This window comes from Typopeltis vanoorti, unplaced genomic scaffold (genome assembly GCF_054136105.1).
Source record: "Typopeltis vanoorti isolate ZY-2024b unplaced genomic scaffold, IOZ_Tvanoo_1.0 HiC_scaffold_24, whole genome shotgun sequence".
In the NCBI taxonomy this organism is placed as follows: Eukaryota; Metazoa; Arthropoda; class Arachnida; order Uropygi; family Thelyphonidae; genus Typopeltis; species Typopeltis vanoorti.
Window position 1 is genome coordinate 3,289,335 of NW_028328064.1, and position 26,464 is coordinate 3,315,798.

Below are 26,464 nucleotides of genomic sequence, written 5' to 3' on the forward strand. Positions count from 1 at the left end.
ATTTGCAGGATGGCACCTTGTCTTTTGGTGATCCTAAAAAATGTTTGATTCAAGACATCTTTCCTCTAGACATCTGTGTGATGTCTAGAGGAAAGATGTCTTGAAATTAGACTGAAACACTGCTTCAGTCTAATTTCTTCAAGGTTAATAACACCATATACCAACAATTAGAAGGCCTAGCAATGGGAAGTCCGCTATCACCATCTTGTGCTGATCTTTTCATGGAAAAACTTGAAAAAGAAATTCTGTCAACAATCTCCCCTAGACCATCTATATGGTGGAGATATGTTGACGATATTTTCATTATATGGCAAGATAGCTTAGAAAACCTAAAATCATTTGTGAATAAAATCAATTCCATACATAAGATAAAATTCACTCTGGAAGTTGAAAACAACAACCATCTGCATTTTCTAGACATCTTGATAAAAAGACAATCAAATAGTGTCAATTTATCTATTTACAGAAAGCCGACAGACACTGGAAGATACCTTCATTATACTTATAACCATCACAAGACACACAAACTAAGCATTATCCATATGTTGAAAAATAGAGCACGTAAGTTTATATCAGAAGAGGAGGATACACAGACTGAAATCTCACTAATAGCCAAAACATTATCACAAAATGGATACCCTCTGAACATTATCAAAAAATATCTATACAGTGACAACCCCAGACAAGAAGAACCACTCTTAGCACATTTCTACTGTAGTGATTCCCTTCATCAAGTCAATTTCTTATCAAATAGCCAGAATACTAAAAGCCCACAACATCAGAGTGATCTTCAAACCAACCACCAGCATCAACATTTTTTAGGATCACCAAAAGACAAGGTGCCATTCTACAAATATCCAGGAGTATATTACATTCCTTGCTCCTGTGGTCTTGCCTACATCGGACAAACTTCACGGAGTTTGGAGATCAGACAGAGAGAGCACGTTGGTGATGTAAACCACAACAGAAGTATTTCTTCTGGCTTAGCACATCATTTCTGTACGTCTAACCACACGATAGAGTGGCAAAAATAACTCCATGCCATATTTAGATGATGATTATAGACATCATTTATTCAAGGAAGCTGCAGCAGTGTTAAATACTGGCAGAAACCTCAACAGAAACCAGGGTACTATTCTTAACAGTTCATGGAAAAACCTCATCCTCTCTCTAAATCCATCTGAACTACAGCTAGCTGGTAATCACATTATGCATTTACAACAAACACGCATGCGTGATAATGATTAAGAACAATAAGTCCACTCAGTCTCTGTCATGCGAACGTGCAACCTTAGCTACTAGAGTGTTTACAACGTTTTTATGTTCCTTTCAATTTGCATTTACTAGTATTTTTTATAATTTTCCGTCAACACCTTGAAAAAGCTAGACAGTTTGCTAGCGAAACTGGTCAGTATGGTAAAGAATGTTAAAATATTTGTATATGGTCAGTATTAAACAATAAGTTTTTTATGCTTAAACTTATTATTATTAATTTTTTTTTTTTTGAAAAAAAGATCTTATGGCATTACATTAACTAAAAAAGAAATGATACCAGTTGTTACTACACAATAAAGTGAATTTTTAATACACAGATTCCACTCTTGACCTTTTCGTATTATCTTACATGTTTACCAGCTACAGCTATTGCTTATGAAAGTGGATCTAGGATGATGAAGCAGCACACCATGAGTTTGCTATGATAATAATCAGAAGTATTATAACTTCACCACTACCAGTTACAGAGACATATACCTAGATATGGATATTTTCATAAACTGTATATAAGGAGCTTACAAATAATTAAGTACTTTAAAAACTGAATTGTACACATATAAACATAAACAGGCACACTGTTTATAATTAGAGGCAAAAAAACTAGATTATTAATTATAAAAACTTTTAATCATTAATTATCTATATTTTGTCAATGTTACATTGCCATCTTCAGGGATCACAAAACAATGATTTGTATATGCAGGCCCTCACACTAAGCAAATGAGGCTGAAGAGATGCAACAGTAGTCAGTCCTAGACACCTAAATAGTGCCCCCCTAGTGGGAAAACTTGGGTTGTCTTGGCTGTTGGACTGATGATCATAGAATGTATGCTTCCCAAATTTGGGGCAGTCTCATGTACCCATTGTTGAGGTTTGAAAAGTTTTCCAGAGCTGAGGCAGATTCAAGGAAAAGTTTCGTACTTGTACGTGCTGCAGTGTAATAAAGTGGCCTTCTTCCAGTAGGAGAAAACCTAGCTCTTACCCCTTTCTTGACTGAGAACAACCTTAACTTCCATGGATGCACCCGTGTTCTCTCCCTGCCTTCCATATAACGAAAAATTTCATCATTTGGAATGCTATAACATCCATTCAAAAGTTTATAGACCTCTATCATATCATCCCTCTTTCTCCTGTTAAACAGCATCTGCAATCCACATACTCACAATCTGTCCTCATAATCTAAACTCCATAATCCGGATATAATCTTTGTGACTCTTCTTTGCATCCTTTCCACAGCTTCTTTATCCCCTTGGAACCTGGGAGACCAAATCTGTGCACAGTAATCCAGGTGTGGTCTTATCAAAGCCTTAGATTGTATATATTGTTGGGAAGGGGGGGGGTGCTGTTGGTGAATGTATGTGTAGGTTTTCTGTAAAAGGAGAAAGCGAAGGATCAATCAGGCTGACATGGGTGATGCAAAGTATACATTCTAAGATCATCAGCCCAAAGCCAAGACAACAATTTAGTCCACTAGGGGGCACCGTTTAGGACTCTAGGACCGACTTCTGTTACCTTTCTTCAGCCTCATTTGCTTAGAGAGTGCCTGCATGCACATATCTTTATTTTGTGATCCCTGATTATGGCAATGTAACATTGCCAAAATATAGGTAGTTATTAATTAAAAGTTTAACTTTTAATTAATAACTTAATAAATTTTATAATAATAATTATTAAATTTTAATCTAATAATCTTTACAATTAATAATCTAAAAATTAGAAGCTATGTCTAACAAATGTGTAAGCTTATCTATAAGAATTACGACATTTAGATTTAAGAATGCACAACAGTAAAAATATGTGAAATGCAGTATTTCCATTTTAAAGGCTCTAATCAAATCATTTGAGATATATCAAGATTCAGTCAGAATACATTCATAACTCAAGTGATATTTAATCCATTTCAATTATTGCAATGATAGAAAAATTGGGAATACGTGATGTTATCTTTTCGAACAACTAACTAATGACTAATGCATGCTTGGAAGTTAATGAACATATAAACAATATTCTTGTTTGCTTATATGTAAAACGTGAATCTGAATCAGTCATTACTCCCCTATCTAATCTGCATTATATTCCATGGGCAATATATCTGTTTATGAAAATACACTATTAGAGCTTATAGCAAACATGGCTATAAGAAACCCACAAACACTACAGCAAACACCATCATAACAAACTACCCAACCAAATTCCCACAGACACAATGCTATTCTACAGGAAATTCACTATAGGAAACTATCCATGAAAACAAATTATTCTTGTGGTCCCTATGAGTTCGGTGCCTTGTGATCTGATTGTGCCAACTTAGTTTTACTGATTGTGCAGATAAATATTAGGTTGGAAAGATTATTGCATGCTAAAGTTATATAACATGTTAGTTGAATGTATTAGAAATATCAGACTAATAAATGAACTCCTACTATTTCTACCTGTCTGAGTGTAGCATTTATAGTGTTTAAATTCATCAGACAATTACATAACTGGAGAATTTATTATTTAAGTAAATTTTTTCTTTAAAAAATAGCATGCATTTGTATTATTAGTACAGAGATTATTTCAGCCTAATAAAAGAAACGATAGCAGTGAAGAATTCTTAAAACACTCCACAACTGGATTATCCACATGGCTATATTTCAAGTTTTTTAAATTAGAATTTCTGGGACTTTAATGTGAGGCAATCAACATCAGCATATATCTGTAACTGTGTGCAGTGTAGCATGTTTAAATCATTTGCTTATTTCCCTCCCTCCCAGTATTATGTTGTATTATTTTTTATTCATTAGTATCTAAATACTCCTTGAGTGTATATATCAGGAATTCGATGATGACAATGATTTATTATTATTATTTATTATTATTATTTTTTTGGTGGAAGTCACACTGGATATAATTAAAGCCAATGCAACACTAAGACTATGAAACCAGTATATTATGTCCATTATTAATTGCATATGTTCTCTGGTCAGGTTGCCTGCTTAGTGGGAGAGAAAACCATGTCATCTCTGTATGAGACCAGCTAACTCATCTTGGGTAATAAAAGCCTCTATAAAGGTCCAATGTCTTTCTAAAGGGAAAACTCACGACCACCTTCATGTGAAATTGTGTTAAGTTCCTCAAATTATCTCAGTTGTGTGATTAGTCACTTGATGCACGAAATCAAGATCTGTTTGGCTTCTGTGGCTATTTAAAAAAAATCGATAGCATATCTCTTCACTTTTAACATAATGTGTTTGAGAACAAACTGGAAATTAAAAAAATTTTCCATTAAAATTATACACCATTATACTCTATCTGTAGTGGTAACAGAACTATTGTGTATTATCTCAACTAATTCTTACTGTCTACTAAAGTAAACACAACAGTACTGCGAAAAGACTCACGGCTATTTATTTATTTATTTTTTTAATATTAACATGGTGATGCCTGACTATCAGTCAGGTGTAGTAACTTGAGTCAATGTGAAGGATATAGTATTTTTAGGAAGGACAGAAAAGGAGGGAGGGGGAGGATACTACTAATAATATTAGATGATTTGTGTCCAGATTAGGATAGAAACTCACAAAAGTAATAACAGTAATAATGTCTCATGTAGCAGCAGTGGCACTGCATGCCCATTTCGGTTGGGTGTGCTGCGTGTGGGTTATGGAACCCGTGCTACAAATTTCAATAAATTTTTATTATTATTGATATATTTAAACATATCAATAAACGTCTTTAGCATTTTTCGATGTAATTATTTGTCGATGTAAACTATAAATACATTATTTTTTGGAAAAAATTCTTGAAAAAAAAGTATTCGAAACTAATACATTTTTTAGCAAAATTTCATATATAAAAAATGGACCAGCATATTTTATTAAAAAAAATCAACTAATTAATTAATCCCCAAATCCTAAATTAAATTATTTCAGTTTAAAAGCAAAAAAATCATAAAACTAACAAGTAAAATAATAGTAAATTACATACTCTTACCTTTTAAAAATGTATTTTTCTGTTTAAATTTGTTTCACTACAAAATTACAATTCACACTTCATTCAGTGACTCACTAGACACAGAGGGTTAACGAACAGGTTGCTGTTCACAACAGTAATGAACATTTTTTTCATAAAAATCAAAAAAAGATGAACCAAACACGTGTTTCATTGCTGCAATAAAACATGTGTTCTACCCTGTCGTGGGCTGAAACAGGCCAACTCATAATAAAATTTTAAGACAGAAAAGCGTATCAGTGCTCATCTTAATTGGTCCAATGCAATTAATTGCAGGATAACTTTGAATACTTCTGCGTAGAGTGGGGAAACAATCTGTTTGTTTTAGAATTTATTAGAAAACAACAATTAAGGAGAATGCTATATTTGGTTGGTATATTTGAAATACTCAAAGATGAAAATATCTGAACCATCATTTATAAGACGTGAGAATAGGAAATGAAAGGAAAGAATAAGTGTGAGTAGAAATACTTTCTTTAATGATACACAAATTATTAATAACTGACATTTGCAATATGTGTGTGTGTCCTATAAGTTGCTGGGTAGAGCGAATAGCACGATTCTATAAAGTCTAGACATGAATAAGTGAATTTATGATGGCATAATTAAAAATAAATATGGTTTGATGGAGCAGCAAATCATTTTGTAAAATGTGTTGTGTATTTCTCTGGTTTGTGTATATTTCGCTGTTTTCCAAGAATTTCTTTTGTTTACTGAGACTCAGTGTACATAACATCTGATCAATTATCTACACTTTCAGGAATCCTACATTCATTAGTTTTTTTTTTTTTTTTTAGTATCAGCGGTTTGTCTGTCTTATTAATCTCACATATGCTGGTATTTTTTTGTAGATCAACAATGTCTTATAATACACAGAATATTCATTTTTATTCAGGAATAGATTTTTTTTTACTGTCTGTTGTTTCTGAAGACAAGAATAAAAATGTCTCTATACTGTTAAGGTTGCAAAGTTAAAAAACTTTGCAACCGCAACAGATGCTATACTGCACAAGCAAGAGAAACATTTAGGTCTTTTCTCCTGATATCAACTTTCAAATTTTCAGTTCCAGAAAATGTGTAACAGCTGTTTGTAATACAGCCATCGGATACAGAAAGCGCTCAACTTATGACAAGTGACAACATTCAATTGGACTGACTGACACAATAACCAATCACAGCCGCTAGGTGAGCTCTCAATGTGAGCTCACCCAGCCTTGCCTTCTGAGTGGTTTAAAAATACTAGAACGCTAAGAATTTGATCTGCTGCACCCTCCTTACATATTTTCAAAGGTGTATGCATTTTGAAAACCAGGGCTATTAATGTGGATGTGACACAATGTTTGTGTCGAAAAGTGCCCTCTTCATGAAGCACTAATGCTTCATTATCCTCGTGAAGAGGGCAATGAAGCATTAGTATTGTATATTGTTTTTAATTTTAGGAATCCTGCAAAGTCTGCAAACAATTAGGGGAGACTTTAGCGGGAATAAATGCAAAAATATATCGGTGATACTGATATTTCGTGGATGAGCACCACACACTTAGCACACCTGGAATATTCGCCCCTGTGTAACAGAGAGTTTGAGACAATCTGGTGATAAGTCAAGGCTAACTGGATGAAATATATGGTGGATGTTTACTGCAGATCTGGTAGGTTCAGCTGCTGGGGATGAGAAATGCATCACCAAATTACCCTGATGAGTACATAGGTGACTTAAATTACCCATACATTGATTAAGCAGCAGTGAAATACAATGATAAGAATCAAGGAGAATTTGCTGATCTGTTGTGAGACAACTTTCTCAAGCAACACATGTAAGGAACTAAAGTTCAAAGAGTGTTAAATTTGATCACAGTGTCAGAGGTGATCTCAGTTAATAATGCAAATGTTTTGCTACCAGTTGGAGATCATGCTGTAGTATCCTGGGAAGTAGCTAACTATATGGATGTTCCAATTAGGACAGACTGAATGCAGAAGTATATAGCTGAAAATGATGGCAAACTCAGGAGAATACTATCTTTAGTCTGATGGTATCAGTTACGAAATTTGATCATAGTGTCAGAGGGATCTCAGTTAATAATGTGAATGTTCTGCTACCAGTTGGTGACAGTGATCATGCTGTAGTATCCTGGGAAGTAGCTAACTATATGGATGTTCCAATTAGGACAGAATGCATGCAGAACTATATAGATGAAGATGATGGCAAACTCAGGAGAATACTATCTTTAGTCCAATGGTATCAGATGATGTGGAAAGAATATCATGAGAATAAAAGTGAGAGGAGTTATGAAAAAATATACAAAGAACAAGCCAGAAAAGTTATAAGTATAACAGAAAGCTAAATTGGAGTATGAAAAGAAATTGGATGGGCAGGCTAAAGGTAACCCAAAAGAATATTATTGTTAAGCTGCAAGTAAAAGAAAGCATGAATGTGAAACTTTACTGAATGCAGATTGTATCCTTGTGTCAGAAGCTAACGAGATTATTCAAACAATCAGCACTCACTTCATTAATATCTATCAAACATGTATGTAACATGGTGCATAATGATACCACTACACTGGATGAAGAGATAGCGGTGCATAAGAATGAGGCTCAATAGCTGTTGCATAACTTAGATACAATTCAGCAATAGGAAAGATGGGATATCAGCATATGTGCTAAAGGAATGTTTGGCTGAAATGGCTTGGTCCTTGACAAGTCTGTATATATTGAGTCTCAGCTCAGAAAAGATACCACAGGAATGGAAAGAATGTATGACACTTCTGTCAAATAAGGGTGGTACAAAAACTGGTATGTCTAATTACTGACCTAATCAATATCTCTAGAGTGGTGGTAAAAATTTTAAAGAAGTTGGTGAGAATTAGCATACAGAAATGGGTTGACAGATAAACTATACTTTGCAAAGAACAGCATGGCTTACTGAAGGGAGGTCATGTTTTAGCAATATGCTAATATTTTATAATAATGTTACAGTTGAGTTGGATAAAGGGAATGGATACACTATGATACTGTTAGACTTTTGTAAGGCATTTGATAGGATACCAAATGAAAGGCTGTCACATAAATTGGATTTGGAATTGGAATATAAGTTGTTTACTTGGATAAGTGAATAGTTGATGAATTCACACCCACCATATGCTCAGAATGTGGTAAATGGTTGGGTGTGAATCTATCAGATTTAAGGTGACAAGTAGCATACCCCATGGATTAATCCTTGGACTGTTGTTGTTCAATCTATACATTACTCATATTGGAAGGATCTGATTGATGTTCAACTGTTTGCTGATGATGCACAGATAGGCAGGGTAATCAGGAATGTTACCTGATATATATTTACAAAATGATCTGAATAAGCTGGAACAGTGAGCAAATAATAAGTGCTGACAATTCAGTGTTAGCAATGGTAAAGTTATGCACTTTGGCATGATGAGATTTCCAACGGCATTATTATATTGGTTAGATTATTACAAAAAATTGATGAGGCTAGGAATCTTGGAGTTATGGTGGATAGAAAAATGAAGTTCAAAGGATACACTGTAAATGTTGCAAATACAACTCTGAGGATAACTGAAATGTTGAAACAAACATAAGGATAAGGAAGTCGTTTTGCCTCTTTGCCAGGTTTGATACAACCACACCTGGACTACTGTGTACAGATATTAGGATTATGGAATATAGATTATGAGGACAAACAGAGCTGTGGATTGCAGACACTGATAAACAGGAAAAAAGATTTAGTTGAAGAGGGGCAATTCCATACAATGAAAAATTTCAAATGATGAAATTTTTCATTATATAGAAGGTGGGGAAGAGAATAAGGGAGCATCTGTGAAAGTTAAGTTTGTGTATGGTTAAGAAAGGGATGAGAGCTAGATTTTTTGCTCACAGAGTAGTTTGCCTACTGAAGTAGTGAGCGCATCAGTGTGAATGAGTTTAAGAGAACGTATGCCAGCTGGTGTGGGTAATCTGTGACTTCCCTCGATGAACTTTGACTCCTTGAAGGTCTTGGATAACAATAATAATAAAAACCAGAGTATTCAGAGCAAAACTTATTTCAAAATTACAGCCTGAAACCAACTAAATCAATTGGGTGAACCATGTACTAAAACATCATGACTGCAGCTGGACAAAACCGATATTTTCAAGCAAGGTTCCTTTCCCACACGAATGCAATTTCCTTGCATAAGGGAGGTTCTAAGACTGCATTAGCAAATTATAGACCAATCATTATCTCAGGAGTGGTGATAAGTACTGGAAAAATTGGTCAAAAAGAGAATTCAAAAATGGGTGAATAAAAGTATGATACTGTATGAGAGGCAACATGGCTTTGTTAAGGGTCAGTCATGCCTTAGTAATTCACTAACTTTTTATAATACAGTAACAGCTGAGTTCAATTAAAGGAAATGGCTACACGATGATTCTGCTGGATTTTGCAAAGGCATTTGAATATCATAGAACTCTGTTATGTGGATAAGAGGATAGCGGCTAGACAGATATCAAAATGTGGTATATAGAGGGGCTGAATTGAGGTGAAAACAAGTGACTTATGGTGTGCTGCAAGGTTCAGTGCTGGGATCACTACTGTTTAATTTGTACATAAATGATGTAGGAAATAACTTGAAAGGAAATATTCAGTTTTTTGATGGTGATGAAAAATTAGGTAGAGTAATAGTTAATCAAGGTGATGTTGAGAGCTTGCAGGACGATTTAAATAGGCTGTCAGTACGGACTAAAGATAACGAGTGTCAGTTTAATGTCAGGAAATGTAAAGTTATGCGTGTTGGGATAAATAGATTACAAGCTGTGTACCACACTGATGGAAATGTACTTCAAGCTAGAGATTTAGGGGTTGTGGTAGAGAGTTAAAGTTCAGAGGGCATATTGCTAAGGTAGCCCATAAGATTACTTGGCTGTTAAAGAACACATTTAACAAGTAGAGATAAGTTGTTATTTCTCTTTATAAGGCCTTGATACATTCACATCTCGATTATTATGCTCAGGTCTGGTCTCCTGAGTTTCTTGAGGATGAGGAAGCAGTGGAGAAGATTCAGAGGTAAGCAACCAAGATGGTGAACGGTCTGTGGAATGTTCCCTATGAGGATAGATTGAGGGTGCATGGATTACAGAGGTTGGCTCATAGGAGGAAAAGAGAGGATATGATAGAAACATTTTAGTTCCTTAAAGGTTTGTAGGATTGATGCAGGGGAAATGTTTCAGCACTTGGCTAGAGGAGCCAGAACAAGAAGTCATTCCTGGAAGTTGAATAAAGGTGTGGTTAGTAGGGGCTTTGTCTGTTAATGAGTTTAAGGAGAGGTATGATAGATTGTGTGGATAGTTTGGGTCTCCCATAATGAGAGCTTGGATGCCACGGAAGTGCGTGTACAATAATAACAAATAACAATAATAAATAAAGTGAAATTAGTCTTACTCAATACTAATTTAAATAAATAAGGAAATGCTACATAAAATCACAGAATTGTATGCTATAATATCATATACTTCAGCTGTGATTGAGACACAAGCTAATATATGCATGATTTATGCTCATTATTTTGATTTATCTTCTGAATGTAGTAAACAGACTATCTCCCTAACTTTATTTGAAATATACTGGAGTTTTTCAATAAATTCCATACAATTTTTGTTACATGTAAGCTGTAAAAGTTATTTAAATATGTCTGCTGCATATGTTCCATAAAGCTATTTATTACTTTATATTATTCAACAAGATTTTTTCCTATTTAACAATCTTTTCTTAAGGCTCTAATCATCTTACCTTATAAAATTAAAATTAGTACTTAGTTGACTTCTTAACAGTATTTCTTTTATTTTAAATACCTTTATAAATTATTTCATAATAACTATGAAGAAAGAGAATTTTACAAATTTTTCCCATTTAACTTTGAGATAATAATACTCACCTGTTTCCAAATAAGCATACTGCTGTAATTCCAAATTTACTTTCTTCATATACATATTTCAAATTCCCAGTAAAAGCCTCCCACAGCTGTTGGAGATAGGAAAGCAAAGCAAACAGGATATAAATATAATTAATCTCAGACATGTATTTACAAATCTTTAAATTTTAATAGTTCTGGAATGAAATCTTGATATTTATAACAAAAAGGAATTAATTATAAAGTAAGAATTCTCTTTTTGGTTTAATAAATTAAACATATAATGTTTTGACAATTAAATTTGGATTTATGTAAAAGATATAATTTTTACTTAATTTTCACCAGGAAATACTACTGGAAAATATATCTTCTATCTATAAGTTATTGTACCTGCTTACCTATATAATTTTAAAGTGAAATTAGTCTTACTCAATACTAATTTAAATAAATAAGGAAATGCTACATAAAATCACAGAAATGTATGCTATAATATCATTTTTGTAGAGTACACCATAATCATATCTTTTCAGCATAAAGCCATTTAAGACATGAAACACTCTGTTTTGCCTAATTCTGCCAGTAAAATGGTCCAACTATCTTTACTTTAAAAGTTTAAACAACTTTTAAAGTAATTCTGAATACTAAATTTTATTAAAAACTCTACTGTGCTCTAGAGGAATTATCATTATCATCATATCCTTTCAACAGTTTTCCCAATAAAACCTGCACAAGTATATATAAGTATTTTTTACCTTGGGTATAATATATGTTAAAGATGCCAAGCTATCTTAAACCTGGTTTTACTCCATTTCCCAAGTAAGCAAACAGACAAATAAGTCAAGTTTGCGCCTGCATGTATTGCAAGTCTAGGTGATCCATAAAGTAGTACAAGTCTATCTATGCAACTCATGGTAAAGATCGAATAAGCTGTGATCACTATTCTTAATATTTAGCCTTAATGCAAAGCCCATCTCCTTGAGGAGATGTATGATGCTATGCATTAAAGGCAAGGGGCCACTACCCAGACCGGTTTCGACCTTTATTGAGGTCTCATCAGTGGGAGCCAGGCTTAGACATACCAAGGTTAAGTAATACAGAGCTTATAAGTATTTTACCAAAACAAGTTACCATAAGGTGCTTTGACCTTATTAAATAAAAATCTCAGAATGAGAGATAAATGTAGAAAGTTTTTTACCTTGGGTATAATATATGTTAAAGATGCCAAGCTATTTTAAACCTGGTTTTACTCCATTTCCCAAGTAAGCAAACAGATAAATAAGTCAAGTTTGTGCCTGCATGTATTGCACGTCTAGGTGACTCGTAAAGTAGTACAAGTCTACGCAACTCATGGTAAAGATGGAATAAGCTCTGATCACTATTCTTAGTATTTAGCCTTAATGCAAAGCTCATCTCCTTGAGGAGACGTATGATGCTATGCCCAAGGTAAAAAACTTTCTACATTTATCTCTCATCCTGAGATTTTTATTAAATAAGGTCAAAGCACCTTATTAACTTGTTTTGGTAAAATACTTATAAGCTCTGTATTACTTAACCTTGGTATTTCTAAGCCTGGCTCCCACTGATGAGACCTCAATAAAGGTTGAAACTGGTCTGGGTAGTGGCCCCTTGCCTTTAATGCATAGCATCATACATCTCCTCAGGGAGATGGGCTTTGCATTAAGGCTAAATATTAAGAATAGTGATCAGAGCTTATTCCATCTTTACCATGAGTTGCCTAGACTTGTACTACTTTAAGGGTCAGCTAGACTTGCAATACATGCAGGCGCAAACTTGACTTATTTGTCTGTTTGCTTACTTGGGAAATGGAGTAAAACCAGGTTTAAAATAGCTTGGCATCTTTAACATATATATATATATATATATATATATATACAGTGGTGAGTTATAAGGGGCTCATGGGGGCTCACGAGAGCCCTTTGTTAAATTTTTCTTAAATTTGCGAGCCCCTTGTTTTTCTTGTTTACTTTTTTTCAAAAAAAAAAAAAATTTTTTTTTTGAAACATATTAAGCGAGAAACTCATACGGTAACCTAACAAAAACGAGTCTATTCGGCAGTGTATAGATTATTTGGAATTATTGTTTCAACTCCTCTATAACAAAGTGCCCAAGTTTGAAAATAAAATAAGCGCATGCTCTATCTTTACTCTTCATCCTTCTGGTAGCCAACTGTATGGTAAAACCAGTAGCCAATCAAATCTTTTATAGAAGATTATAAAATATTTCATTCTTATTATATTTTGATAATTAGAAAATCTTTTTCTTATGTAAGAGAAATTAACACAGTTGATTGTGTGCAAATATTTCATGTTTAGATCATGAAATATTTGTTTAAAAATGATAGCCTTTAGAGGTAGATTGTCCTCTCATACTTTTTTTTTATTGGAATTTGTACAGAAGCTTCTATTAATACAGAAGCTGTATTAATAGAAGTAAAAGTTTTTGTGTGGAATGCGGCTTTTTTTTTTTCCCCTCGACAATACGAGCCCTTTGTTAAAATTTCCATAGCTCACCACTGTGTGTGTGTGTGTGTGTATATATATATACAGTGAATAATCACTATATATATATATATATATATAAAAGCATAATATCAAATCATTTTTGCCAATAAGAGCAAATTATAATGTAGAAATGGAGATGTTTCTCTTCAACCATTGAACCTAAAACCAATTCAAGCACCAAATTCATTGCAGAACAACTTCAGTTCACCTCCAACCAATACACAGTTTTGCAGATGACAGCACATTGCACTCCTACCATTCATTTGATAAATCTTACTCTACACAACTCACCTCAACCTACAGAACATCAACCACCACTGCTCTCAATTCTGATCTCCAAGCCATCCTCCAATGAGGTTCAGATAACCTTGTCAGTTTCAATGCTAATAAAATCCACTTCTGTCTTATTTCTCCCAAAAAAAGAACCATTTTCGTCTCACCCAGTATTACTTTTGACAACACCCAAATTTCCAGACAAGATGAGATTTCTTTTCTTGGAATTATCCTGACATCTACACATCGCAATCATTGCATTCTCAGCTTCTAAAAAATTAGGATTTCTCTTTTACTCAAGATGTTACTTCACCTCTGAACAGCTGTTAACCTTATACAAATCACAAATCAACTCAACTATTGAATATTGCTCTCACATTTGGAGTGGGAACCCTAAAAGCTCCCTCAAAATGCCTGACTCAATACAGAGAAGAGCAATTAGAATTATTAATGACCCATCTCTTACCAACTCAGGCCTCCCATTCTCGCACAGACATTTGGTTTCTGCAATATGTGTATTCAATAAATACAGGCACATTCCCGAGAATGCCTTTTAGTTAGATTTGTATGTAACTCGGATCCCTGATGAACAGTGCATATGCAGTAATAATAATAATAACAACAATACTATAATGGCTCATATGTTTTTTTCCCTTTTTTTTTATAGTAATAGTAATTTATTGATTGCTAAAATATTTACACATACAATAGACATACAAGTGACACTGCAACTTATAATTTTACAGAATTCAGCTCTAAGTGCTGCATTTTCTACATTGATTTCAACTAAAATTTTTAATGGTGTTTTTTTTGCCTCTATATTATGTATATACAACACATGTTCTTCTAATGTTAACAATGAAGATTTAGAATTTTTTGTTTATATAATTTTTTAATTATAAGAATAATTTATTACATTATTTTTTCATGTTACATAAGAGTATTATATTAATGATATTATCACATAATAATCAGTATCTTCAGTATTATCTTTCTTTATTGTTGTATACTTTACTAACTGTTTTATTACATAATCTGCTTCTTTGGTTATAAGGATTACGTGTGGGTGAGTGAGGCGAGTTAATCCCACCTACTTCAAAGCTTGGGTTAGCTTTTGTGAAGAGAGTGGGATTTAGGCTTCACTATTTATGTTGTTGCTACTGTTTATGTATGGGATGTTGGCATTGGATGCTGATTTGTGATGTGTGTATATTAGTGCTAATGGTATATTAACTTTGTTGGTATATTTTCCAGAGTTCGTGTTTTAATGTTCTGTAGTTATCTATGTGTTTTAAATTTCTTGGTAGGTTGTTGAGTTGCGTGGGTATCTGATGTGATCTCACAAAAGAACCGTATGAATTGTTGAAGGGTGTAGGGATGTAGAGTTGTTGTTGTAGGTCGTGTCATACGATGTGTGTCTCTGTTGTTTCGATAGGTGATTTTGAAGTAATTCCTTGTTAATGTCATGTAGTGTTTCAGGTTTTTAATGCTGAATTCTGTGTATCACCATGTGCTTGTCAGATATTGGTTGTTGCGTGTAAGGTGTCCGGATCACTGTTGACACAATTTTCCTGTGTAATGTTTCTAATTTTGTTAGGTAGCTGTTTGATATGTTTGCATAGACTGTTATTCCGTATCTGAGTAGGGATTTGCAGATACCGTGATATAGGATTTTTTTTATGTTGGATGGAATAATGTCTTTAACTTGGAAGAGTTTTGCTGTGATGATCTGGTGTTTGGTGTGTAGGTATTCTATATGTTTTGTCCATTTAAGGTGGGAATCTATATAGAGACTGAGGTATTTTGCATGTGTAACAGGTTTGATTTTGGAACATTGGCAGGTATTTTTGTTGTTAATGTAGCGATATGTGTGACAGTGTATCAATAGTGATACGGGGAGCGTGATTCTTGGGTTGTGTATTATCAGCATCTGTGTTTTGGTGGTGGTGGGGGGTGCTTAAGGGTCAAAGCTGTATAACTGAGAGGAGACCTCCACATAGCCTTTAAAGGAATGCGGAGAACCGACCAGGGCTTCTGACCTAATGTCCAATCCTCACCTTCTCGTGGTGCACCCTGTTGGGTATCTACTTTGTTACTGAACGAACGAGGATGGGCTGGCAATTTGGGATTTAGCCGACCAAATTGTATTCTTATTGGTTAAACCAAAATAAAAAATGATGGTACAACATGACAAAATTTCATGCCGGCTGGGGCGTCGCCCGGTTAAACAAGGCCCCCGTTGTTTTCGCCAGGGAACCAGGGCGAACAGCGAAAAGTCAGCTACTGGAACAAATCTGAAAACAAACCCCAACTCAACATCAGCAGAGTTAAAGATCGGTACTATCAACGTAAGAAGCCTGAATGGCAAAGAAATGGAGCTAGCTGAGGAATTAGATAAGTACCAGATCGACATAATAGGGGTGACTGAAACAAAAAAGACCAAAACTGGTGAGATCTTTCTGAGCAATAAATACAAAATGTTATATTCAGGCAATAACAATCAAGGAAAAGAAGGAGTAGCCATAGTATTCAACACAAAATACGAGGCTAATCTTCTTGAATGGCAGTCAGTCTCAAGTAGAGTAATGTGGGCAAATATGAGAATGGGGAACTGGACAATGAGACTTATTTGTGCCTATGGTCCCACAGAAGGTTCTACTAAGGTAGAAGTGGAGGAATTTTTTGAGGCTTTAGAAAAAGCAACTGACACAATGAAAAAGGAAAAGTTGGTCCTTGTTGGGGATCTAAATAGTAGAGTAGGAAATGATTGTGAGACATACAAAAATATTTTGGGAAAATTTGGAGAAAAGAGCAAAGCTAATAATAATGGCAAATATCTGTTGGATTTCTGCTCAGGACATGGACTGGTTATTACTAACACCATGTTCCAACATAAAAATGTGCACAAATTAACATGGAGAGAAGAGGCTAGGAATAAGAAAAGTCTCATTGACTATGTTATTGTTGATAGTGATGTTTTCTCCCTGGTGCAGGACACCAGAGTGTACAGAGGATTTGAAATTGGAAGTGATCACTATTTAGTCTTGAGCAGGATAAAATTGAATTTCATATTGAAAAGAATAACATGTAAGAAAGTTTTAAAGCGAATAAAAGTTGAGCAGCTCTCAGATGTAAACTGTAGACTAAAATACAGAAATATTATTGAAAAGAAAATGAAAGAGTTTGAGAACAGGAATCAAACCTTGGAGATTCAGTGGCAAACTCTGAAGGAAACATTGATTGATTCTGCCAGAGAGGCATGTGGTGAGGTTGTGTGCAAAGATAAAAAAATCAGAACTCCCTGGTGGACACAGGAAGTTAAAGAGGCAGTGAAGGAAAAGAAGAAAGCATATCAAAAGTTCCTGGCAAATAAGTCAGCTTTTACTCTTACAGAATACAGAGACAAATGTAAGAAAGCTAAACAGTGTGTAAAACTAGCTAAACAAAAGTCATGGGAAGACTTTGGCAAGAATATAGAAAATAAATATCAAGAAGGAGGCAAAATATTCTGGAGGTTGTTGAAGAAGCTTAGGAATGGAGGAAAGAGTGCTGTAAAAGGAATTAGAGATGATAAAGGTGAAATGAAAACAGGAGAAAAAGATATCCTTGAAGTATGGAGTAATTACTTTGAAAAACTGCTAAATGAAACAAGCAGTGATGACAGCACAGTGATAAAAAACACTGACCAGGCATGCAGTCAGGAATACATATCCATACTTGAAGTAGAAAAAGCCATCAAAGGCTTGAAATGTGGAAAGGCAGCAGGAGTAGATGATATTCGACCAGAAATGCTGAAGTATGGTGGTATAAGAGTCTTACAGTGGCTGCACTGCATAGTTCAGAAAGCCTGGACAGAGGGACGAATTTCCGATGATTGGAGTAGAGCTCTCATAGTACCCATATATAAAAAGGGAAATAAAACTGAATGTGAGAATTACAGAGGTATTTCCCTACTGAGTGTTCCTGGCAAGATCTATGCAAGTATACTTGAGAAACGGTTGAGAAGAATTGTGGAAGAAAAGCTTGGTGAAGAACAAGCTGGATTCAGGACAAATAGAGGATGTCAGGATCAGATCTTCACTTTACGACAAATAGTCGAGAAAGCATGGGAATATAACAAAGATCTGTATTTAAGTTTTGTCGATTTGGAAAAGGCATATGACAAGGTGCCAAGAGAGAAGCTATTCAATACGCTGCAGTTATATGGTGTCAATGGGGCATTATATCAAGCAATACTTAGTCTTTATTTGAGTTGTGAGTCAGCAGTTAGAATTGAAGGAAGTACAGGAAGATGGTTTAATGTTAAATCTGGTGTGAGACAAGGATGTACATTATCCCCTCTGTTATTCATTATCTATATGGATCACATTATGAAGGAATGTGGTATTAAACCTGATATCAAAATTGGAGATGTTAATGTCAGCTCTTTGCTTTATGCGGATGATGTTATACTTCTAAATAAATCCGTTACAAGTCTGCAAGATTCTCTGACTAAATTGAATAGCTGTTGTAATAGATACGGTATGAAGGTCAGCAATAAAAAGACAAAGACAATGAAAATAGGCAGAATCATTGAAAATGTCAACTGTGTTGTGAATGGAGAACCTGTGGAACAAGTAAAACATTTCAGCTACTTAGGCACAATTTTTACTGAAGATGGTAAACTAAATATAGAAATAGACAACAGATTCAGCAAAGCTGGTATCGTGGGAAGTCAGTTGAATAAATTCATATGGAATAAGAAAGAAATTAGTCGGAACACTAAATTAGCTGTATACAAGACTGTGTTCAAACCAATTTTAACTTATGGATCTGAGAGCTGGGTCAGAAGTAAAACACTTGACCAAAGACTAGAGACCGCAGATATGAGAGTCCTGAGAAAGATTAGAGGCGTGAACAGATGGCATCAATGGCAATATCATATTAAAAATGAGGATATTAGGAAAGAACTTGACATTGTCAGCATCCAGGAATGCGTTAGCAGAGCTAATCTCAGATGGTATGGTCACTTAAATAGAATGGGAGAGGAAAGATTAGCAAAACAAGTGTTCTCTGCCAGGTTGGCAGGAAAACGACCCAGAGGAAGACCAAGATATAGGTGGATGGATATGGTACAAAGTGCCTTAGACGATAGAAATATAAGATATGATAATATTGGAGTCTTGACAAGTAACAGACTGATTTGGAGGAAAATTGTAGATAGGAAGTTAGTAATGATGTAATTTTTTCATCTAGTACTGTCATATCCTGTACACCCCTTGAGGGTACATGGCAGGAATTTGATGATGATGATGATGATGATGTGTTTTGGTGGAAGTATGTTGTGATTTCATTTATGTGGCAATAATAATAATAATAACAACAACAATAATAATACCACTATACTGTAATAATAAGTTACAGAAACTATTGTGCTCTTTCTTTTAATTCAAACAAACAGAATATAAAAACAAACTCATACAAAAAGTTTAGATAGGAGATATGAAAAATTTCAAAATAAAATATTAAAGGTTGCATCGATGTCTTGCTTACTGGAAGGGCATTTCTGAGGCAAGAAGGTATGCTAACATTAATCGGAAGATGATGATGATGGTGGAGATGTTTCAGTCACCCCTATTATGTCGAGCTGGTACTTATCTAATTCCTCAGCTAGCTCCATTTCTTTGCCATTCGGGCTTCTTATGTTGATAGTACCAATCTTTAACTCTGGTGATGTTTAGTTGGGGTGTGTTTTCAGATTTGTTTTGTTCCAGTAGCTGACTTTTCGCCCTGGTTCCCTGGCAAAAACAATGGGGGCCTTGTTTAAACGGGCGATGCCCCACATGGCATGAAATTTTGTCATGTTGTACCATCATTTTTTTTATTTTATTTTGGTTTAACCAATAAGAATACAATCTGGTCGGCTAAATCCCAAATTTCCAGCCCATCCACATTCGTTAGGTAGGAGATGAATTTCGTTGCCCAATGTGAGACCACCATCCTTTTAGAAGCCTGAAAAATATTCCATATTTTATTTCTAGTATTATTTAACCCTTAGTCCACCCATGATACTAATATAATATACTATAGGCTAACTGCCCTTCATGGGTAGGATTCACAATAAAAAAAACCAAAAAAAAACCATGAGAGCTGGCAGGTATGCTTATCTTCTAAGTCACTTGAACAAGTCTATTACCTAGATTACCTAAGTATCTACTAGATTCTCTGAACATACGAGCTGGCTTATTATGAATAAATTAAGAATACAAGAAATACTCAAACTGAGGAGTACAAGAAATATATCTAGTTCCACCACCACCATGGCTAGCCAACAACACAGACCAATTAATTACATAATTAATATGTAATGCTTTTATTTATGTAAAAAAAAATATTTTTATGGTAATGGCGACAAACTGTAATGAAAGGGATATATTTCAAAATACAGACTGAAAGAAAAAAAAAAAAAAACATTATCATCATTATGCTACAAAACTTTATTAAGCAAAAGTTTATTGATTCCAGAGTGGCTCAGAGGATTCATACATTGAGGCCAATAGGAAATAAAAGTGATGCAGAAGGATTTGAACTGACTGACATCTTTTGGGCAAAGGTTAATTGAGAAAGCAGTGGCCAAGTTTTTGGTGATGTAATATGGAATGTAATATATGTAAAACATATACAAATCATGTATTCTAATAACTGGATTTCACCACAAAAAATGATAGGTCAAGGTCACGGAAATGATGGCAGGCAGCAAGAAAAAGTTTGGGAGAATTTTGCAAAAGTAGCAAAAACATGGGCACAAAGGATCACATGGAAAATAAAAACACACTAATAAATACAGGTAACCCTCGTATAATGCGGATGTTATGTTCCATAGAAATGCTGCGTTATATAAATCACGTTATGCAAGACTCAGATCACATAGAAAAAGTAGGGTTATGTTCTGAAATCATTTTTTTTTAAAATTATATAAACAATAATGATATCCAATAAAAAAATATTTTTATTTAATTCGGGTAAATCATGCAAGTTATGAAAATATATGAAAGTTATGAAAAAATTATGAAACAAATACATAGTATAAAATTATAAATTTACAAATTGTACATAAACTTCATTGCACATTATGCATAAATGTTTTAGGCAAAATAAATTAAAGTGCATATTTTAATCTTTAATTTTAATGCATTACTACAAAACAGTAGAGTAATTCTATCTTTAGAAACTTTGAATCCAGGAACTGACTTTCATTTTTTGAAATATAGGTGCATTTTCCCCCCAATATAACCCAGATTCATCTGCATTGAACACCTGGTCTGCATCATAATTATTATTATGTGACACCTCCAGGGAGTCCAAAGACTCATCGAGGGAGAGTGTGGCAACAGCATCAAACGATTGATCCCTTCCGACTACTAACCGCACTCAAACTTGCTTAACTTTTAACGAGCCATTAGTAGCAGAGGCTCTACCAATCAACCATCCTTTGATGGCAAAGGTTGGTGATTGGTAATAAAATTGGATAATATGATCGGTATAAACATCATACATGTTTTTATAAACTGTGAGAGTTTTTTGTTTAATAGGATTTCCATCCAAAGGAATTTTCTTCTGAGTGCAATCTTCTATCCAAATCATTAGAGATTTCTCTATTTTTCCTATTAGAATATTGCATACACGAGTAATGTGCTTTGCACTTACCATTGACCCATCAATAAACACTTTCTCAGATTTTATGTTCATTTTGTTTGTTCAAATTGTTGATTCGTTTAAATTCAAAGTCCTTGCAACAGCTCCTGGTTTTTCTCCATTTTTAAACAGATCCAAGATTTTAATTTTTTCTTCGAGAGAAATAAATTTTCTTTTCAGTGTTGGTTTTTCCCTTTCATTGCAGTTTGTGGCCATTACTATAAAAATATATTTTTTTACATAAAAAAAAAGCATATTACATATTAATTATGTAATGTAACTCACCAGAAAATAAAGTGCTCAGCTTGAGATTAACACACTTATGATTTTTAATGGGCTTTCCAGAAAACCAAGACAATTTTCAACAATAAACACTTTTTAAAAGATATATTTCGGTGATTACACCACATTTTTTATTATTCGGTTTTATAAAACACTGAAATAATAGTTCCGACAAGTTTTGTAAATCGTAGGATTTACATCTTCAGGGGGTAAATAGTATAACTTAAAGTTTAAACAAGAGAATTAATAAATTGTCTGGCTATTCATAAAACTCAAATAACAGAATGCAGATATATAACGTTATTGACGTTGAACAATACTGGACGATGTCACGTGTTCTTGTTCTCGTTCATACAGTCCGAGCTCAGATTGAGGTAGATTTTTTATTAGAGCTGACCACACTTGATGGAGAATTAAACCTTGATTTTATTGCATTGGGTTGGGTTTTTTAGCATATTAGCAGCTTCTTTAAATTTTCTTATATAACTGTTGTTTTCTATGTATGACATCGTCATTTTATGCCAGAGTACATTGTGTCCAGTGGAAGTGGTATGGAAAGCAAGACCCATTTTTTGTTGGTTGGTGTTGGTTTATTGGCACAAGAACAGCAAGGTTCTACTGCATCATAGCAAAGATTAGCAGTACACAAGACCAAAAGTTACAGAATACATAAATAGTCAAAGATCAATTAGTAAATAATATGTATGTGCAAAAATTAAGTTAAGCAATACAGTATACACATACACATAAGAAAATAAGTAATAAGGGAGTGAAAGGAAATATAAATGAGGAAATGGAAGTAAGATGTGGCAGAATGAGAGGGTGTGAGACTAAGGGAGAGACAGACAGTGAAAATGCTGGAATGTAAGATTTGAAGAAAGAGTTATGCAAAATGAAATGAATATGCAGAGTGATATTAGATGTTTAGTGAAAACAAATGAAAGTGTGCAAAAGAATAGAATGAAAGAAAAAAGGGTAAAGGAGGTGATGACTAATTCAAGAATAGCAGTGTATGGTGGTTCCATTGCTAGAGGATTGGTTAAGGAGAAAGTCCATAAGGTCTGCTATCCAGGAGGGAGAATGAGCAAGATAATTCATTCTTTGTGCATGAGGAAATGAGCAAGAGAATTAGAGGTGGTTATGGGGGGAAGGACAAATGATTTAAGTGGACATAAGGAGAATGTAAGTGTGGATATCATTATTGAGGAGAGTGAATGATAACACTATAGTAGGAAAGGTTGTCACAGTGTGTTGCCAAGGTATGACAATGATGAGTTGAGATGGAGAGCCAGAATCACAAATGATATGCTGGCAGACCTATGTAAGAAGAAGAGAATGCAGTTGAAAGTTTATTTTTCACTTGGTTAGACTATAATAAATTTAGTTTAATCCTTTATCCAAGTGTGAGCAAACAAAGTTTGCACCTGAAAGTATCTTCAGGACTTAATGCATAGCATTATACATATCCGCAAGGAGATGATTTTTGCATTATGGGAGATACTGAGATAGGAGTGATGTTAGCTTGTTCCACCTTTGCAATGAGTTGCCCGGTGTCGTACCATCTTACCCCAGTCCTGAAGATACTTTCAGGTGCAAACTTTGATTGCTCACACTTGGATAAAGGATTAAACTAAATTTATTATAGAAGAGAATGCAGTTTGTGGATGTATGTATCTGAAGGAAAAACAGACGTGATGGATGGCATTTAAATGGCTTTGGAGTAAGTGAACTGGAGAAACTACTGATAGATGGAAGTGCAGTGTATGATGTAAGCAAGAGATGAAGTAAAAGATTAGGAGAGTGGTATTGAAGAGACTGAGGTTCTTGGCAATGAAAACAGTAGTAATGCAAGAGATGTTCTAGCATAAAAATGTGCAGAAATTCACATAGAAAGAAGAGGCAAGGAATAAGAAAAATTTCATTGACTATAATATTGTTGATAGCGATGTTTTCTCAATAATATTCTCAATAATTCTCAAGAATTATTGAGAAAAGATGTTTTCTCAATAATTCTCAATAATAAGGTGCAGTACACTAGTGTACAGAGGATTTGAAATTGGAAGTAATCACCTTGATACTGCTTGCCATTCAAGAAAATTAGGCTTGTATTTAGTGTTGAATACTATAGCTACCCCTTTTCTCTAATTGTTATTGCCTGAATATAGCATTTTGTATTTATTGCTTAGAATGATCTCACTAGTTTTTGTCTTTTTTTGTTTCAGTCACCCTTATTAAGTTGATCTGGTGCAGGACACCAGAGTGCACAGAGGATTTGAAATTGGAAGTGATTACCATTTAAATCTTGAGCAGGATAAAATTGAATTTCATTTTGAAAAGGAGAACATGTAAGAAAGTTTTAAAGCAAATAAAAGTTGAGCAGCTCTCAGATGGAACTGTAGACTAAAATACGCAAACATCATTCAAGAGAAAATGAAAGAGTTTGAGCACAGGAACCAAACCTTGGAGATTCAGTGGCAAGCCCCAAAGAAAACACTGATTGATTCAGAGGCATGTGGTGAGGTTGTCTGCAAGGATAAAAAATTCAGAACTCCATGGTGGACACAGTGTAAAAATAATCATAATTTAAAATTCTGAATATTTTTAAGTATTGTTTATGTTAGAATGTTTATTAGTTTTAGTTTCATAACACGCATTGTCGGCACTTGCGATGTGCCCATTATTGAAATTGTTTTGTCAAAAATGATATGTAAAGCAGTTAAAAATTTATGTACTTACTGGATTTGACATTTGTATTACTTACAAGAATTTTATTGTAATTTAAAATTATCAAAAGTTGTGTTTTATGAAGACATTCTCTTGTCGCTAACGGAGACAACGTGCCAGCCATTACACCTAGTTTCTTGCTTGCCAATTTCAAGAAGTGCGCATGCTTGCCAAGAAGTTTGATGTGTGATTGATAGCTGACAAGTTCGGTATCAAAGCAATGAGAGAAATAAACAAGAAAGCGTTCGGAAGAATTTAGAACACAGGCCGGCAGATATTTAGATTCAGAGGAACTTGAGTTTTTTTTTTTTGTGACAGTCAGAGGAAAATTAATAGTATATTCCGAAAAAGGAATCATGGAACAATTAAGTTTCAAAGTAGAATAAGTATTGATAAATAAAAGGGAAATATTGCTATAGGCGTTTTAAAAGGAATATTGGAGGAAATGCTAATTGGAAGATTTATAGGAGATTCCGAAAAGGGAATCATAGAACTGTAAGTTTTTTTAATTGGAAGAGTTAAGACTGTCAATAAGCATTTAGTGAATAAAAGAAGAATTAGCTATTTACGTTCTAAAGGAATGTTTGAGAAAACGCTGATTAGGAAGTTTCATCTATATTAAGGACGCTGGATCTGACTATTATTTCTACTGAAGAAAAGAGACAGAATTAAGTTCGGAAGAATTAATGTGTGCTACATAAGTGATGAGAAAGGATCTTATAAAAATGAAGAATAAAGTCATATATCTTCAGAAAAGGGCCTTCACAGAGAGAGAAACTGACTATGAACATTTTGTCATTGTGCAAACAAACTGTTTAGTCTAGTCTTAAGTGTAAGTTTATTTTTAAAAGGCCTTGGATCCAATTAATTTGTAGTTAGTTATGTAATATTTGTTTGAAGTGTATATATATATTGTTTTTGTTATATTAAATGTGTTTATTTTGTATTTTGGTCTTGAGTTAGTGATTTATTTGGATTCTGAAAGAAATAGTAAAAAAGAGGTCATTGCACCAATTGGAGTGAACCCTTGTGCATATAATAATATATAGGTATACTCAGAATTAAAAAAATAATTGTTAGAGATCATCTCTATGGTAGGATTAATATTATGATAATATCCTTTCTATATAAAGATCTTTAAATTAACAACAGGAAGTTAAAGAGACAGTGAAAGAAAAGAAGAAAGCATATCAAAAATTCCTGGAAAATTAGTCAGCTTGTGCTCTTAGAGAATACAGAGACAAATGTAAGAAAGCTAAACACTGTGTAAAATTAGCTAAACAAAAGTCATGGGAAGACTTTGGTAGGAACAGAGAAAATAAATATCAAGAAGGTAGCAAGATATTCAGGAGGTTGTTGTTGAAGAAAATCAGAAATGGAGGAAATAGTGCTGTAGAAAGAATTAGAGATGATAAAGGTTACATGAAAATGGTACAGAGTAAGTATGGAGTAATTACAAAAATTGCTAAATGAAAGAAGCAGTGATGACAGCACAGTGGTAAAAAAACACTGACTAAGCATGCAGTCACATATCCATACATGAAGTAGAAAAAGTCATTAGGAGTAGATGATATTCTACCAGAAATGCTGAAGTATGGTGGTATAAGAGTCTTGCAGTGGCTGCTCTGCATAGTTCAGAAAGCCTGGACAGAGGAACAAATTCCCGATGATTGGAGTAGAGCTCTCATAGTACCCATATATAAAAAGGGAAATAAAACTGAATGTGAGAATTACAGAGGTATTTCCCTACTGAGTGTTCCTGGCAAGATCTATGCAAGTATACTTGAGAAACGGTTGAGAAGAATTGTGGAAGAGAAGCTGT

The 26,464-nt window shown here is 34.1% G+C and overlaps 1 protein-coding gene across 2 annotated transcripts in view; it reads right to left on the reverse strand.

Annotated features, from left to right (window-relative positions):
* Positions 1–26,464, reverse strand: part of SCAP (SREBP cleavage activating protein) — a 408,865-nt gene that overhangs the window by 66,446 nt on the left and 315,955 nt on the right. For both annotated transcript variants that reach the window (XM_090415224.1, XM_090415223.1), the window contains exon 22: positions 11,192–11,277. In XM_090415224.1, the coding sequence (XP_090271350.1) occupies positions 11,192–11,277 (86 nt within the window). The remainder of the gene's footprint in view (positions 1–11,191; positions 11,278–26,464) is intronic.